Here is a 19,529-nt window from a genome sequence, read left to right on the forward strand (position 1 = left end):
TCAACCAGAAGAGGGCGACACAGGACAGGAAACAACCAGGAGGAGAGACAGAGGAGGTGATGGAGGAGAGGAGAGGAGAGGAGGTGATGAAGAGGAGGTACTGACTCTGTGTCGGTGTCTGTCAGAGTGAGTTCAGAGTCTGCTTCACTGTCTCTGGAGTCTGAAATACCTGCAGACAGACAGACAGACACACAGACACACACACAGACACACACACACACACACACACACACAGAGTAAGTTAGTACAGTTATATCTGCAGGTTGTCACAGTTTCACATGCATCTTCTTTTATTTTGAAACACACTTCCTGCAGCGTGCAGCACCACAGTGGTCACAAACAGCACTCAGCATCGTCTCCTGATGACTCAGCGTTTGAACCATGTGGTGCTTCATGGTGATGGAGGACAAAGATCCTGTGAACTTTGTCGTCTATTGATCTCAACATTAACAGCCTCTGTTCTGATCACAACATGGGAAAACATTCTGACTCTGGATGGATGAAATGTTACTTCTGTTACTCTGACAACATGTGAAGAGATCAAGTGAGGAAGAAAATGTTTCTGCTGATATGATCTTCATCATCATCATCATCATCATCATCATCATCATCATCATCATCATCATCATGTATCGTTTTATTGATCCTTTATTTGAGGTAAATGTTCCGACCACATCTCAAAGCTTTCATTCAGCACAGTACGGTCAAAGACTTGGAACAGTTCGGTATGAAACGTGTCAACAAGTCAAGAATGAATGCATTTCTCTATTGAATCTGTTTTCTTTGGTTTGGAAATTTAAATTCTAGTTTTTGTGTATTTGTGTACACGGACAGCGTCTCTGACCCGTCCAGCAGCTCTGTGGCCTTCAGGTCTCCCTGTGAGGATCTCTGAGCTGATAAAGATTCAGTTCCTCACCCAGAACCAGGTTTCCTGCAGACACGATGCTTTCATGGTCCGATCTCTGCAGGTCGTCCTCCTCCTGCTCCCTCAGCTGCTCCTGCTCTCTCCTCCACGTCTGGAAACAGTCAAACAATAAAAACGTCGCATCACATTTCAATATCAGAGAATTGAAGAGTGTCGATACTCCACATCAAGGATCAATATATCAGAGAGAGGAAACACTTTCCAGGATGTATTATGATGTGATCCATTTCCACAGGCCTGTTTTCTCTACAATCATTTCTGCTTTGATATTTTTTTGACTGCTGATAATTTACCGTCACTGAAGCTTCACATTTCCTGCAATAGATTCAAATTAAAGGCCAACTGGATAGTGAGGGATTACAGCCGTGTGAGTTCTGGAAGAAGTGTTGAGTTAATGAGTCGAGATCTCTACAACCTCAGTTCAAGAAGAGTAAAACATAAATTAAACATAATGGATCATTTAATTACACGTGCAGTGGAGCTCGTGCACCCACTTCTGATGCTAACACTTAGCTTAGCTGTTACAGCGAAAATTTCATCTTAAAAAAAGGGGGAAATAACGTCTTTTCAAATCTGTTTTGGATCTCGGGGCTCCTGCAGACTTGGATTACAGCAGACGAGCCATTTTATTTCATTTTTGGTTGTTTTTTACGTCCCCAGCTACTTCAAACAGCTGTAATCCGTCGCTGTCTGTGTAGGCTTTTAATTTAAAACATTTACAGGACGTGTGAAGTTTCAGTGACGTTAATTTAAAAAAAAAAAATCAGTATAGAAACAGGAAGTTAAAACAGGAGCAGATCAGTCTGCTGAGCTCCAGCCTCACCTCCTCTGCTCCTCGGGCCAGGCTGGACGACATCACCTTCCACTCCTCCCAGGACGGAGGAGGTTTCCTGGGGAGAGAGCTGGAGCTCTCCTGCGTCCTCACCTCCTCCTCCTTCTCTCCCTCCACCTCCTCGTCCACGGCCATCTCCCTGCCCTCCTCCACAGGCAGGAGGTCAGAGGTCAGAGGGAAGGAGGTGTAGCGAGGCAGACCTCCATCCAGGATCAGCTCCGGCTCCTCCTCTTCTTCCTCTTCTTCTTGTCGCAGGTCTTCTGGCAGGATGGAGCCGTCACCGAAACCCTGAAACACAAGAATCAACAGTGAGAAGGTCAAAGGTCACAGCAGCTGAAGAAGAATCAAATGAGGAAAAAACTTTGTCTTAAAGAGAGAAGGATTCGATCTGTTCCCTCTGCACTGAGAGGAGGTTTGAAGTGAATCGTTTTTCTTCTGACTTTAGGGATAATTAAACGGCCACTACCTGAAGACCTGAAGGTTCTCAAGGGTTCACTGGCTAAAAGCAAATCTGATAATCAGGAAGGACCAAGACCGTTAAGAGCTTTACAAACCAGTAAAAGGATCTTAAAATCAATCCTGAAGCACACACAGCCGGTGGAGGGGTTTTAAAACTGGAATAATGTGTCATGTTGTCTCTCTTCTCGAAGAAGAGCATGTGTTAATGTCTCGAAACCGTCGTTGAACTGATCCAACTATTGAACCAGTAACCAAAACATCACCAGACTCCCTTAACAAATGTGTCAGTTTAGTGAGTTGTTGAGTTGGAGACACTTTATAAACTGTGTGAAACTCTGTCTCTGACTGATTCTGACTTATTTGTTCCTTCTTGTAAATTCAGCAAATGTTCTACATGAACTTCTTTCTGTCTTTGAGTAGAAACATGGAGTCTGTTTGTCCCAGAGATGGACGGGTTTGTTTCATACAGAGCAGGAAGTGACATCAGATCAGGACGCATGTTCGTGTCTTAGAGGATCTGATCCATGGAGGCAGCACACAGAGGAGTCTCTACCATCTCATGTGAAACTAAACACATCGAGGTTTGCTGCACTGCTTCAGTGTTGACTCTTATTATAATCTATCTACTATACTCAGCTGATTATGATGAGTTTGTTTTCTGCCTTTTACAGGTCAAATACTTTGAATTGATCTGAAAACCATGAAGAAGATCACTGTGACGCTGAGCCAGAAGAGAACTGAACTGGTAAAAAGTCACAAAGACATAAAGACAGTCCTTTCTGTCCCTCGTCAGTCCGGTGGATCAGTGGTCTCGGTGTTTTCTGGACACCTGAGTGAATGAACAGTCAGTAAATCAGTCAGAAGCTTCCTGCTGTCTGCCTCAGTGAAGAAACTAAAGTGTAAAACCGCAGCTCGCACTAAATCTAAAACTTGACTCACTTTGAACATTAGCCTTCATCTCTGAACACATAAAGGTTTTGTCCAACTCCCCAAAGAGCCTTCCTCAGCAGATACTGAGGGGATATCCTGTTCTTAACATTACGATGCAGACATTAGCCCGCGCGGGGAAATATTAATGACAACACTTAGGCTAATTTCCATCGACGAAGCCTCATCGTCAAGGACTCTGTTCCTCTTCTTTTAATTTGGGCCCGGGAAGCCGGCCCATCACGGCTGTATAATGGAGGTGAGGAGCAGACGGCGGCAGCAGCAGAGAGCTCATAACGCTAACAGGATGTTCTGCAGACTGATGTGTATTGGCCGTGACTGCCTGGCCTCATATTCATAAGATTTAAAGACGTTGTCATTTAATATCTCTGCCATTAGGCGATGAGGACAGTGGAGATGACGAGTCGAAGGTTCAGCTGCAGAGCGACGCAGCGGGCCGCGTGCAGCTTCAGCCGTGGGTCTGAACCCTCGAACTGTCTGCAGGACTGACGGGTCGTCAGGTCATCAGGTCATGGAGCTGTCGGACGGCTGGTCGTTGCACAAATGAAAGCTGGTGATTGGTTTTGTTTTTAATCTGGTCTGAACAGGATCTGAATCTGGAGAACTCATGTGATCGGACCTGTTCAACCACATCTGGAGGTTATCAGACTCAAACTGCGATCTCAGCCAGCTGTTAACGACATCTGCAACTAACGCTTATTGAACTTATTGATTAATGTGTCCATCGCGCTCCTGATGAAATGATTAAACAAGTCAAAACTGTCTGTTGTTGGATTGTGTGGCCAGTTTGTTACAGGAGCAGTTAGCGACCACATCTATAATGTGAACTTGTAATTAAGTGCTCGTCTGCAGGTCCCAGTAATATCTGTCTTTAAAGTGAACTTCAGCAGCAGATCACATGATGTGATGAAACTATGTTTGAGTTAAAACAGGTTATAAAAGCAGCTGCAGGAAGTTTACTTTTTCAGTCATATCTTGGGATGTTTTATTTTAAAAAAACATTTTAAATTGCAATTATAGCCACTCTTATAATCTGTTAATCCTGTTTATCATCTGTTTTAATCTGCAGTAGTCTCTGTTTTTCAGTGCACAACAGAATGAATAAACAAACTATTTTTTATTTTTAATGGTGCAACATGTACAAATCGTATAAAATAAGAGTTTTATCTCAAACGCGTCTGTGTCATGTTTTGCAGAGATGTGTAATTAAGTTAGCATGTAAGCAGTTAGCCTTGGCCCGTCTCGTAATACCACACTGAGCTCCCAGTCCGGACAGCTAACTGCTGCTAACTGTTGCTGCCGTTAGCTAGTTAGCACAGTTAGCCTTGCAGCTAGTGGTTACTATACTCTGCTCTATTTGTTTGGGGTATAAATTCAAAATGTGGCCAGTTCTTACATATTTTAGGTTTAAAGTGCTAAATGTAGCTGAATGAATAAAACAGAAAATATAAATACAGTATCAGCTCATGTCACAAAGTTTTATATGTCATACAGTCGGGGCTAGAATGGGCTTATAATATTTTACATATTTATTATACTTGCTTTAACTTGAGGTGTTAAACAGATTATAAATATTATTTGTTGGTTAAAATCCTTTTTTTAAATCCAGTTTCAGTTTCAGAGCTCTGACTGAACATTGACTGAACATGTTTTTCTGTGTGCTGACCACAAACTCAAACAACCGGTCAGAAATTTAAATCAGCTTCAACTGTGAGCTCGTTTGTTCAGCGGTTAAAGGAGACATGAATGTTTCTGATATCAGATCACAGTCCAGTGAGTAACAATCAGTAAAACTACGAAGGACTTGAACATTTCTTTTACAACAGCCAGAGTAAAAACAAAAACTAACCGGTGAGTGTTTTCTGAGTGAGAGTCTGTCGTTTCTCCTCTCTGGGTTTAATCGGTTTGAACTGAGCTGTGCTGCAGCTCTTTATCTGCACAAAGCAGATCAGAATAATGTGATCGCAGCCTGTAACTACAGCAGCAGCTCGTCTTCTACATGTGACCTCTAAAAGTTAACGAGCTGTGGATGTGTAACGGGGGTCTCTCTCTGGTCAGCGGGCTGGCGTGACAGAGAACGATCCGGCGGTGAAGTGACAGCGCCGACCCGGCTGTCTTTATGGAAACCCATCAGAGACCTGTGGGCTGTGAAAAACCCTCTTCAGCCAAATGGGCTGCATATAAAACAGGAAATAAAACAGCAGCGCAGAGGACGGCCGCCGCAGAGACAGCACGAGGACGGAGGGTAACACGGGAGAGTGCAGTACAGTACACACAGTACAGTACACACAGTACAGTACACACAGTACCCACAGTACAGTACACACAGTACAGCACACACAGTATAGTACACACAGTACATACAGTACAGTACATACAGTACACACAGTATAGTACATACAGTACAGTACAGTACACATGGTACAGTACATACAGTACACACAGTACAGTACACACAGTACAGTACACACAGTACACAGTACATACAGTACAATGCAGTACATAGTAGAGTACAGTACAGAGTACCCAGGTGAAGAGGTACTTTAGGTAAAACAGCTGAGATGGAGGGTGTTGATGATCTTTGTCGTCGGCTCAACACACAATTCTGATATTTCCTATTTTTATCAATCTTGTGATAACATGATACAAATCTTACACAAACTCATCTTGTGAGTTCTTGTGTGACTCAAGAAGATGAAAACAATGTTTGTAAACAAGAAATCTCAAGTTAAGACTGTTCCTGCTAACTGTAGACACGCATACAGACGGAGGCGTCTGTCCGGACAGGTGAGAACAAGACGGAGCAGTACCACCAGAAATCCAGAGGGGCGGTGTGGCACCAGTTCAAGTGAGACGACCACAGGACACGACGAAGAACTTCTGACAGTCCTCGAAGTGATGTCGTATTTTGCGAACATGTGACTTAAGTCATTTCATCCAAGAGTCGAGAACAAGTCATTTTTCTTTGGCAAGTAGAGTCAAGTCCTTAGTTTAGGTGAGTCAAGTCACTTTTTAAATACTCGGTCTTACCTGCAGTATCTGGTCTTCATAAAGAGAAAATATAAAGTCCTAGTACCTGTTTAATATAATGTGAAAATGTCTCTAACCTGTTTAACAATAAGATGAGTCGTGATTTTAATTCCAAATCAAAAACAGATCGAAACGAGCTTCAGTTTCAATCATAGAAATATTACAGACGCCTGAAATGTTGTCAAACTCTAACCTGCAGAAAGACACCAGGATAAACTCAGCTGTTGTAAAATATTCTGATCTTTTTTAAAAGAAATAAATTAAACTGTGACTTGGAGAATCACAACACTGAAATTATTCATTGAAATAAATCAACTTTAGAAAAGCTGATTTATTTCTTAATTTCTTCTCTATAAAAAAGAAATATTCCCTCCTCCTCACTTTAAAACCTGAAAAATAAATAAAATGAAAACATGAAATGAACTCAGTCGAGTCATCGTGTCTAAAGTCAAGTCACAAGTCTTTAACTTCCAAGTCGACATCATATGTCACACATGTCTGCGGAGCATAAACTGTGTTCACTAGATATTAGATCCACAGCGTTAAATATAATAATCCACAAGATAATAACTTGTACACACGCGTTAGTTCAACACGCATTATAATCCTGTGTGCACAAGATAAGACTTCTGTACTTGAAGATGAAACGTCCTCAAACAGCTGTGAGGAGGTTTTGTTTCAAAGAAAATGATTTCATGTCGTCTCATTTAAACTGGAAAACAACTGGAACCACATCCGATGCAGATTTTAGGAGCAGAAACTCGTCCTTTAAAAATCCCACTGCTCACACAACAAACTGATGATTTCACTTTCAAAGCAAAGACGACAAAATAAAGTGGTTTTAATTACTGAACTAATGAACCGTCCTCTACTCTACAGTACTGCAGTAGTATTCACTGGAGTACTGCAGTACTGAGTGTACCGATGCTGGAGGACCGGAGTGTCCTCAGAGTACCCCCCAACACTCTCCACCCCCGACTCACTTAAGAGAGAGATGCTGCTGGTTGAGCTGATGGAGCACTTTATACCATCCAGCCATCGAGCTGAGTCAGCAGCTTCACAGAGACAGAGGGGAGGGAGAGGAGAGATTAAGGAGAGAGGGAGAGAGGGAGAGAGGGAGAGAGAAGGTGAAAGAGAGGAGAGAGGAGGAGATGAAAGAGGAGGGAGGAAGAGGAGAGAGATGAAACAGGGAAGGAAGGAGGTGAAAGAGGAGAGAGCGATGAGGGGACAGGAGGAAGACGACAGAGGTGAGGAGAAACAAAGAAGAGAAATGGTTGAATACAGAACGACAACACGACTTCCTGCAGATGATCAGCTGATTTATGATCAGCACAAAGTCGGAACCTTCGGCCCGTTTGTCGGTTCTGTTAGCAGAGATCACAAAACAAGTTTCAGCCACGAGCTGAAAGAAGCAGCTCAGTTTGTGTTGCAGAAAAAACCCACCATGTGGCCGTTAAGAGACAATAACACGCTGAAAACTGAATGAAATCACTCCAGTTCTCACCTGTCTATACAAGACACCTGTTTCCACTGTGACACATCACTGCACAAACTCCTGAGTTTCATGGTGGTCTCATTGTTTTTAACCCTTTCTGCCCCGTCGTGCTCCTGATCAGTCATTTCTCCCGGTAATATCAAAAACTTTATAGTCGCACAAATCAATAAGTCGCCTCGGTTTCTGTGTAGGATGTGTGTCGTGGTATCTGCAACTCAAGGTGAGCCAACGACCCTGTTCCTCCCACAGCGTTCACTGAAGCTTCTCAAGAAGAAGAAATACGCTAACGTACGTAAATGTTGACTTCTGATCACTTTTTTTTCTACATTGTTATTTGTTTATTTATTACTGTGAGCTATAAATTTAAGACTTGATATGAATAATTTTATTTTCCTATGCTTGAATTTATTCTATTAATCTGTAGTTCAGGGTCATACGGGCCCTCGGGTGTTGACAGGCGGCTGTTTCAGCCCAGAACATCTCCCTTTCTTTCAGCCGATGGTGGCGGCTGCAGTGTGTGAAAAGACTTTCAGAAACACTTTCTCACCACCCGTTTTTCTGTTTCTGGATGATGCTACAATATTCCTCTCTTCACTTCTCCTGCAGAGTTTTCCAACATGAGCGCTGAACTGCCTGCAGCTGCTGGAAAAAGGTCAATATGCAACTGAAGTCACATTAAAAGCCGATATTATCAGCTGCTTTTAGATTATCACAGGTATCAGTATCAGTTTATATCGGCCGATAAGTAACAAAAAAATTAGGCCAAAAAAAATGTCTAACCCTAGAAACAGTGTCTCCATCGTGCACAATAGTCACATCGTAGTTTATGAAAGTGAATTAAGGTGCGTTAACTCAGCTGCTTCACATTATTTATCTGTTTTTTTGGGTTTTCACAGCATTCAAGCTGAACGTTGAGATCGCAGCACTTGATAAATATTAACAACGGAGATCTCGGCCTGCAGCTGACATCAGGTGCAGAGTCTTTACTGAGCTGCTCAAGTTATCTGGTAAAATAACATTTCTGTATTTTTCTAAAGTCGCGCAGCGCTCAAACACCAGAGAACAACTGTTCAAAGACGTGTTTCACACCTGCTGGATATCTACCAGACTAAACATCAGGCTGAGTCGAGCCAGGTAGGACTAAGCTACAGCCAATAAGAGCAGACACCCTCTCCTGTCTGAACCCAGTCTTATCGAACGGAGCCAGAGCCTGTAGAATCAGAACACACACACATACACACAAGTGCTTCAGTGTGTGTCACCGTGTCGTCCTGCTGACCATCATCCTGATCCACCCTCTCACACATATTCCTCTCTGTTTCTTCTTTGTCAGCACATAAACAACTTGCACAGTTTGGACCGGGTCCTTCTCCCGTCCTGTCTCCAGTGTGTGGTCTTGTCACTGATCAGTCATGTAGCGTGAAACAACGGCTGCAAGACTCAAGATTACTTGACGGCATCATACTGGCTTGACTCATTTTTCCATCAACAAACAAACACCACCAGCTCATCTACGAGCTGTGATCATGCTGACAGCATTCGGTCGTCCTCCACCTGTTATCAGTCTTTGTATCTTCTTGTTTTACAGCGGTGTAAATCCACTCTGAACTCTGCATCCATTCCTGTCATGCTCCACATATTTATCTACATTTATTTATCCCTCCATTTATTTTTCTTATAGTCAAAAGCCTTGGCAGCGCGGTTCATCTGATATCCAGACCAATAAAGCAAACTGAAGTGAAATGAGTTAAGAGGGAAGAGATAAAGAGAGAGAGGAGAGATTTAACTGTGGAAGATGGAGAGAGATGGAGGGAAGAGGCAGGAAGAAGACGGACGGAGGGAGGGAGAGAATAATGTGGAAGAAAATCTTAATGGTCCAATTAGTCTGGATTGAGTTGATTAACATCTCAGAGAGAGAGAGAGAGAGAGAGAGAGAGAGAGAGAGAGAGAGAGAGAGAGAGAGAGAGAGAGAGAGAGAGAGAGAGAGAGAGAGAGAGAGGTAACCACTGTCTCTGTCCCATATGAATGTTATACAATCACTAATTTGCCTTAAAGGCTTTTATAATCTGCAGAGTGAACGACACGTCCGTCACCTCTGATTCAGAAACAGAGCGAGTCCCATCTGCTGATGAAGACTGTGACACGCAGTCGACAGCCGTGAAAAGCTGGTATATTAAGTATGTTAGACTAAAAATACTGATCCAAAGTCAGAATAAAGCAGGAACACTGTGTGTGTTAGACCTGCACACACCATCCGTCACTGTTCAACACGTCTTCCTAAAACATGAATTAATGTGCTGCTGAAACACAGAGTCACCGAACTGTCCGACAGAGGTGGAAGGAAACGACATGCGGTCGATCTCGTGCACGCTGACGCCTTTAGCTCAGCAGCTACATGAAGATTTCATCTTAAAGAAGAAGTAAATAACTTTTCAGATCAGTTTGGGATCCGTCATGTTACTCATGTTTCTTGTAAAAAAAAAAAGGAAACATTTTCTGGTCTCAGTCGCTTAAATGTTTGATGCTTTTCCTTTTTTCTTTATTTTAATTGTATTTTTTAAATTTTCTGACATTTAATAGAAAAAAATCAGACGACCAAGAAAACAATCTACAGATTAATTGACAATAAAAATAGTTAACTGCAGCCCTTTAACTGACACACGTCCGGTCATAAAATGTACAATATGAATGAGTGTGTGTGTGTGTGTGTGTGTGTGAGTGAGTGTGTGTGTGTGTTACCTTTGGTACAGGTAGTTGTGTGTTGTTGAGAGACACCTGGCTGCTGTCCTCCCTCCTCCTCTCCTCCACCTGCACAAACAGTCACATTAGTCGGTTAAAGGTTGATTTTCTGACCCGTTGGCACCAGAATATTTGAGTTAGTTGATGTGAATATTATTATTTTATTATTGGACACATTTAAATTACATGTTGACAGAATCTGAAGTGAAATCTGAAGAAACTGAGCATGTTAACGTCGGCTGTTACGTGTTTCATCTAAGATATAATATACACAACAGTTTTTAACCTTATAGATCAGAAACTGATGAATTCTGAGTGTTTTCTAACTTTTATATCAGTCAACCAGTCTAAGTTCAAACGTCTGAGTTCAGATCAGACAAACTGAACACATGAAGCTCCACTCAGAGAATAATGATCATGCAGAGGTCCGTCTGTATGTATCAGAAGCTGTGGACTTACCACCAGAGGTTTGCGGATGCCGAGGCGGACGGTTCCAGGCGGGACGGACTTTAGGACCTCCACGGCCTCGGACAGGGTCAGCGGGTCCACCTGAGCGTGGTTGACCGACACCAGCTGGTCTCCAGGAAGTAAACCGCCGTGACGCTCTGCTGAACCGCCGGGAACCAGAGATCGGATCACCATCACACAGCGACCTGGATCCAGCGGGTCCTGAACACAGACAGCAGCTCTACATTTGTCTTATATTGAATCTTCTCATCTTATTTGTTCTGTGTGATTAAACTGTTGATCTGTTTGTATGGACAGCAGGAAGATTCACAACCACTCAGTGGAAACTAATCAGGTAACAAATAAAGAATTAATAAGAAAAGGTGGATGTCATCTAAAAACACAAACCACATTAGGACCACTTTCTGAATCATCGATCTGCTGATAGCTCCTAATAAATGTGTAGAGTTGATCTTGTGTGTATAAATGAGCTTACAAGCTGTTGATCCTGCATTGCTGTGCTGTGTTTTCTCTAAAGTCAAAGGAGTTACTGTACTCATTAGTTCTCAGACTGTCTGTGAAGCGTTCCTGACCCACAGGTCAAATAAATGCTTTCCAATAAATTTAAATTTAATGCTTATTTGTATATTTTGTGTGCTGTGTGGTTCACTACAGTAACATGTAACTGTAACTTCACATTATACAACAACAACAACAATAATAAAAAATAATATTCAAGACAAAAACAGCTCTGGTTTCTGCAGTTACTTTAAATTAGATCTCTACAGCCGTTTACACGGAAAACTCAACTTCCTGAGACCAAGAGATGTTGTGATCATCTTTTTATATATTTATTTAATACATAAAATACATAAAATATATAATACATAAAATATACAATATATATATATATATATATATATATATATATATATATATATATATATATATATATATATATATACACATATATATACATATATATTTGTTTCCTACTTTTTGTTAAGCTTGAAAACATGACAAAAATCTAGTTATTATACATTAATATAATCAGAGAGAGAGACAGTTTTCATCTCCTCTCTCAGACTGAATGTGTCTCGGTGCAGCAGCAGAGAGGCAGGCAGGGGGAGACAGAGACCAGAGAAATGACAGAAAATCCATCCACACAAACAACAACACACAAACACAGCAACACACAAACAACAACACACAAACACACAGGAGGTCGACTCTCAATCATCCAACACACAGAAATCAACTGAGTCGTTTCTCCCAAACAACAGAGACGTGAAGTGAAGTGAGAGACAGACGGACTGAGGAGGACAGACGGATGAAGAGACACATGCTCAGTGTTTGACGGAGGACGAGGAGGACAGACGGATGAAGAGACACATGCTCAGTGTTTGACGGAGGACGAGGAGGACAGACGGATGAAGAGACACATGCTCAGTGTTTGACGGAGGACGAGGAGGACAGACGGATGAAGAGACACATGCTCAGTGTTTGACGGAGGACGAGGAGGACAGACGGATGAAGAGACACATGCTCAGTGTTTGACGGAGGACGAGGAGGACAGACGGATGAAGAGACACATGCTCAGTGTTTGACGGAGGACGAGGAGGACAGACGGATGAAGAGACACATGCTCAGTGTTTGACGGAGGACGAGGAGGACAGACGGATGAAGAGACACATGCTCAGCGTTTGACGGAGGACGAGGAGGAGACGCGCTGCAGAAACGATGAGCTGTCAGCAGAGAGATTAGAGACGCTCACAGATTCACGACATTAAAACAAGAACAACAAGAGGAGAGAGACGTCGAGCGGCAGGACGAGGCTGAAGTGAACATTCAGCCCCACGTGACACAATCATTAATCCATGATGTCACAACGTGTTCAGGGTCACGATCATCTGAAATCTGATCCGTCTGGGTCTTAATAATCACTCTAACTGTTGGAGGCTGTGTTTGCTCTGAGGAGGTTTACACGTCTTCACACCATCAATCATCCTGACAGCTTCTGTATGTACGAACATCACTGTGTACAGGTCATAACCCTCCTCTGTCTCAGTATGAGACGCAGCTGAATGGTCCAAATGGTTAGTAAGATTATGATTCCCAATGAAGGCAGGAAGAGAGAAGGAACCTCATTCTCAAAGGTCAAATATTATCACAACTACACCTTTTAAGCTTCAGAGGAAAAGTAACGATAACCCAAATATATAAAGAGCTTCACAGTAAAACAACTGAAGTAGCTGGAGACTCGATTTAAAACGGAGAAACAACCCAAAAAAATAACAAATGGCTCCATGCAGACGTTATTTACATCCTTTATTAAGCTGAAATCTTCACTGTAGCTGCTGAGATGAAAGTGTTAACGTGCACGAGTTCGACCGCATGTCGCTACTTCAGGTGTTCAGCAGAACGCTGCAACTCTGTTTTACTGTGAAGCTCCAGAAATGTTCTGTGGACTACGAGACTTCACCTGACTTTATATCATCAGGAGGAGATGATGGCTGAGCCTGACTTTATATCATCAGGAGGAGATGATGGCTGAGCCTGACTTTATATCATCAGGAGGAGATGATGACTGAGCCTGACTTTATATCATCAGGAGGAGATGATGGCTGAGCCTGACTTTATATCATCAGGAGGAGATGATGGCTGAGCCTGACTTTATATCATCAGGAGGAGATGATGACTGAGCCTGACTTTATATCATCAGGAGGAGATGATGGCTGAGCCTGACTTTATATCATCAGGAGGAGATGATGACTGAGCCTGACTTCATATCATCAGGAGGAGATGATGGCTGAGCCTGACTTTATATCATCAGGAGGAGATGATGGCTGAGCCTGACTTTATATCATCAGGAGGAGATGATGGCTGAGCCTGACTTTATATCATCAGGAGGAGATGATGGCTGGACTTTACTTTTTGAGGGGAACTGTTCCTTTAAAGAGCAGCTCAACACCATCATAACATCTGGTCTCTGGTGTGAAGGTGTACTTCAGGTGTGTCGGTGCTCTGTGACATCACTGTGGGCGTGGTTAAGATCAGTTATCCAGAGAGTCGCTCTGCTGGTGTCACCTGAAGCAACGGCTCAAGAGGAACTTCCCCCAAAAAACGCTCGATTTAAGCTGGTTGATTATTGAGAAAGTTCATCTTTACGTGTGTTACTTTATGTTCTTCGTGTAGAAACTGCAGTTTGCCGTCCAGCTGACCTGCTGTGCACTCACTTTTACTAGACTAATTGATTACAAGAGTTTCAATCGACCGATGTCTCCGTCTTAAATATCATTAACAAACTAAATGAAACCTCCTGAGGCATTATGAGGACCTTACAGACCTATGACACTCGGTATTGTCCAGTTCTGTATCAATTAAATTTGCCCTGATGACATGGATATAAGTTTGTATGAACGTTTGTCTCTAACAGTTGGTTTTTTAGTTAGTTTAGTTCAGAACAAGTGTAAAAATAAAACAAGAAGTCTGGAGGTAATTACTTTTCCTCTTACTTTATCTACAAACGCAGCAGCAGAACTTTGTCCCGCTCACAATGTAAACAGATAAACTTCACAAACATCTGCAGCTCGTCTCTGCTCCGTCTGTTTAACCAGAGCAACCAGGAGGACGACCCGGTCCTGCCAGAATCCAAACCCCTCAGAGATTCATATACCATCTATAAAACCCTCTCCTGGTTCGAGCGGATGTACATTTTGTGAATTCCCCTGTGTTGAACCCTGGGCATCGCCCGCGCTGCAGAACGAGCTGCTGTGCCAAGTTTCAGGCTGCCAGAACAAAGCGGCGCCGTATTTTTAGACTGAACAACATGGCTACAGGTGGTGAGGAGTCAGAACTCAAGTCCTCCACTCCTACAAGATCCTCCGGAAAAAGAAAGGCCTCAGCTGTCAAGAAGTGGAGATATCAGAAACGTAGGAGAAAGTGTGAGGGGAAAAAATAAAGAAATTAAAAATGTACTTTGCCAAAAGTAGTGAAATGTTTCCACGGATGGTTTTTCATACGCAGAGATATGAGGAGGTTTTTTTTATTTTGGATATGTAGGTTGAGTGTCTGCAAAGTTTTAAAGACCTTTATGATGTCAGTTCAAATCAAACTCGGGATGATTTTACGTCTGAAATAGTGTTTTTTGAACTTTAGACTTCTTATTTTAAACTGTAGACCTTCAGGCTCTCTGAGGTTTGATATTATCAACAAAACATTCCATACTTTTTTTATTTTCTCATAATGAACATACACTTCAAGGCCAAGAGTAAACCAACACTTCTGTCTGTAACTTTGGTCTCCGTCTGTTTTTATTGGTGCAAGTTTCATTAAAAGTTCTAAAATCTAAACGCTCCTCGTCAGTCGTCTTCTACACAACACTGTCCCTTTAACGTTCAGTCGAAGCAGCAACATAAAGACGTGTTTTCACAGTTCTCATCAGATCTCATCCGACACTGAACTGAAACACCAAGTGTGACTCAAACCGGATCACCAGTCGTTTCAGCGACTGGCGAGTTCATGGTCTGAGGTCGGAGGACAAACAGCTGGTTCAGTTCAACTCTTTGAGCGATTGTGCAGAAAGACTGAAGTGAATAACTTTCATGATATTTCTATTTCGGCTAATTGAAAATGTTTTGGGACATTTTAACGTGGAAATGTGACATATTATATATAAATCCAATGGACTGAAGTTTGCAAAGTGTGAAACGATCCTTTTCTCAACAATTACACTTAACTTCACCTGTCACTCACACACACAGACTCACACTCACTCACTCACACACACAGACTCACACACACAGACTCACACACACAGACTCACACTCACTCACTCACTCACACAGACTCACTCACACAGACAGACTCACTCACACACACAGACTCACTCACACACACAGACTCACACGGACAGACTCACTCACACACACACACACACACACAGACTCACTCACTCACACAGACTCACACGGACAGACTCACTCACACACACACACACACACACAGACTCACTCACTCACACACACAGACTCACTCACACAGACTCACTCACTCACACACACAGACTCACTCACACAGACTCACTCACTCACACAGACTCACACACACAGACTCACTCACACACACAGACTCACTCACACACACAGACTCACACAGACAGACTCACTCACTCACTCACACAGACTCACACACACAGACTCACTCACTCACACAGACTCACTCACACACAGACTCACTCACACAGACAGACTCACTCACTCACACAGACTCACTCACTCACACAGACTCACACACACAGACTCACTCACACACACAGACTCACTCACACACACAGACTCACTCACTCACACACAGACTCACTCACTCACACAGACTCACTCACACACACAGACTCACTCACTCACACACAGACTCACACACACAGACTCACTCACTCACACACACAGACTCACTCACACACACAGACTCACTCACACACACAGACTCACTCACACAGACTCACTCACTCACACAGACTCACTCACTCACACAGACTCACACACACAGACTCACTCACTCACAGACTCACTCACTCACACAGACTCACACACACAGACTCACTCACACACACAGACTCACTCACACACACAGACTCACTCACTCACACAGACTCACTCACTCACACACAGACTCACACACACAGACTCACTCACACACAGACTCACTCACTCACACAGACTCACTCACTCACACAGACTCACTCACTCACACAGACTCACACACACAGACTCACTCACTCACACAGACTCACTCACTCACTCACACAGACTCACTCACTCACACAGACAGACTCACTCACTCACACAGACAGACTCACTCACTCACACAGACAGACTCACTCACACACACACAGACTCACACACAGACTCACTCACTCACACAGACTCACTCACTCACTCACACAGACTCACACACTCACTCACACACACACACACACACACAGACTCACTCACACAGACTCACTCACACAGACTCACTCACACAGACAGACTCACTCACTCAGACAGACAGACTCACACACACAGACAGACAGACAGACAGACTCACACACACACACACACAGACTCACCCACACAGACTCACTCACAGACAGACACACACACAGACAGACTCACACACACAGACAGACTCACTCACTCACACAGACTCACTCACACAGACAGACTCACACACACAGACAGACTCACTCACACACACACACAGACTCACACACACAGACACAGACTCACTCACACAGACTCACTCACACACACAGACTCACACACACAGACACAGACTCACTCACACAGACTCACTCACACAGACAGACTCACACACACACACACACAGACTCACCCACACAGACTCACTCACAGACAGACACACACACAGACAGACTCACACACACAGACAGACTCACTCACTCACACAGACTCACTCACACAGACAGACTCACACACACAGACAGACTCACTCACACACACACACAGACTCACACACACAGACACAGACTCACTCACAGACAGACACACACACAGACAGACACACACACAGACTCACTCACAGACAGACACACACACAGACAGACACACACACAGACTCACTCACACAGACTCACTCACACAGACTCACTCACTCACTGCTGGGTTCTAGTGCCTTGCTCATGTGGACAGGACGGGGCTCAAACCACCAACCCCACACTGAACTGATGACCTGCTCCACCTGCAGCCACCTTTAAATTTAATCGACTGCATATTTGATTAAATTCAGTTAAAAGTTCACTGGTGACCCGAGAGGCTGCTGTGACATTCTGGTGATATAAAGTGCTGATCGGGTCCGTTAGTGTCACTGCCCTCCTGTATGATGGATCTGATACCAGCTGATCGATTCCAACGATAGAAGAATTGATCAGCGTGTTTCTGCTGATCCTTTACTCTCTCCCTGATGGTGGACGTGAACTTCAGAGGTTTTTCACTGGAGGAAACATTTTTCAGGTGCGACACTGGTCACATTTTAACTCTGTCAGTTTCTAGAGGAAACTCTCCGTCTGAGTGGAGACGGACGGATCAGATCAGCTCTCCTCTTATTGCCTCCAACCATCTTTCACTCAACTCTGACAGCCGCGGAGTCAGTAACAGGAAACACTTTGGCAAGAACACTGGACCGACATGCCCTTGGGCGAGAGATATAGAGGGAGGGAGAGAGAGGAGACACTGAAGATTTGTGTGCAAAGTTGATTCATTTGATTTTGTGAAAATTGTTGAAGGGTCGACTTCCCTCTGAGGTGAAACACTTTGAGTCACAGCCGGAGGTTGTTTCTGCTTTTCACTGAAGCTGCTTTACTTTATAAATCACTTCCACTTTAAAACACAGACACAACGTGAGCAGAGGAATATTTCATTTACATGTGATTAACACAAGTGAAAAGTGTTTCTGGTGATTATTTTCTTTCTGCTGTTGTACTGTTTTAATCTGACGACTTAATGTGACGACACGTTTGTCTGATTTGATTTGATTCAGCACTTTTCATAATCAAAAAGTCTTAATTCAAAGAGAAGTCCAACTTAAAATCAGGGTGAAATTATTTTCATGATGATATTTTATATAACAGGGTTTTCTATAAATGTGAGGACTGGCTTTTTAACACGAGAGTAAAAATGTTGTTGGTTATTTGTTTTTTCACTAATGTCCAGATGTTTTATGTTCTCAGTTTTGTGTGAGAGATATTTTAAAAACATCTGAACAGGTTTCTGTCGCAGGCTGATTAAGAAAAGATGAGTGCAGAGAACGGAGAGTAACATGTTGATCCACAGCGAGTTCATGAAAACACGTTTCTGAGAATGTTTGAAAATAAAGTATTTTATTGGTCCGAGTGTCATGATTCTCTAAATCCACGATTCGATTTGTCTTTTTGATTTTTAAGTCACAATTTGATTCAGGTTTCTGATCGCCAAATCCTGCTCTTGATTTCATAGATTGAAATTTTAAGCTCATTTCAAATAACGACTGTATAAAACCTATTTATTTATTTGTTCTTGCCAAATTAAATGAAGACAGTGACAATGTTTCTGTAAAAAATTACCCAGAAGTCAAACTTCAGTAAAAGTAAATCGAACATATATTCAGCTGGTATCTGGATCACTGCTGTTAACTGACTGATGAAGTTATCACATAAATGTAGTGGAGTGGAAGTTTAAAGTAGCAGAAAATGGAAATACTCAAGTAAAGTACCTCAAAATATGTACTTGAATACATCTGAATAAATGTACTTAGTTACATCTTTAAGTATCATCCTCTGAGGCGAACAGGTTTCTTATATTCATATGATGATTAAGAAAAGATTACTGCAGAAGCTTCTGGGATGTAAGGACACTTTTTTGGAGATATTATATTTCTGCAATGTGGAAATTAAAAAGATGAATTATTTTACTGTGTTTTTTATTATTTTGCTAATTGAAGTAAAGAGTTTCAGAGAGGAACGTCGTTACGTGAGCTCATGGAAACACTTCTGAAAGCAGTCGGGACGTTTCATGTTCTCGCTTCAGTGTCTCAGATGTTTTATAAGATTTAAACCTTTAGAAAGTTTCTTCAAAAAGCTGTTTCAGAGTTAAAACTGGTTGTTGGGGTTCAGGTCA

General features: G+C 42.7%; 1 protein-coding gene across 5 annotated transcripts in view; it reads right to left on the reverse strand.

The window, feature by feature from the left end:
- Nucleotides 1–19,529, reverse strand: part of patj (PATJ crumbs cell polarity complex component) — a 110,542-nt gene that overhangs the window by 65,734 nt on the left and 25,279 nt on the right. For all 5 annotated transcript variants that reach the window (XM_073476109.1, XM_073476111.1, XM_073476110.1 and 2 more), the window contains exons 19-23: nt 10,888–11,097; nt 10,429–10,497; nt 1,749–2,045; nt 917–1,016; nt 106–169 (exon numbers count right to left, since the gene is read on the reverse strand). In XM_073476109.1, the coding sequence (XP_073332210.1) occupies nt 106–169; nt 917–1,016; nt 1,749–2,045; nt 10,429–10,497; nt 10,888–11,097 (740 nt within the window). The remainder of the gene's footprint in view (nt 1–105; nt 170–916; nt 1,017–1,748; nt 2,046–10,428; nt 10,498–10,887; nt 11,098–19,529) is intronic.

The sequence above is a fragment of the Pagrus major genome, chromosome 11, assembly GCF_040436345.1.
Source record: "Pagrus major chromosome 11, Pma_NU_1.0".
Taxonomy (NCBI): Eukaryota; Metazoa; Chordata; class Actinopteri; order Spariformes; family Sparidae; genus Pagrus; species Pagrus major.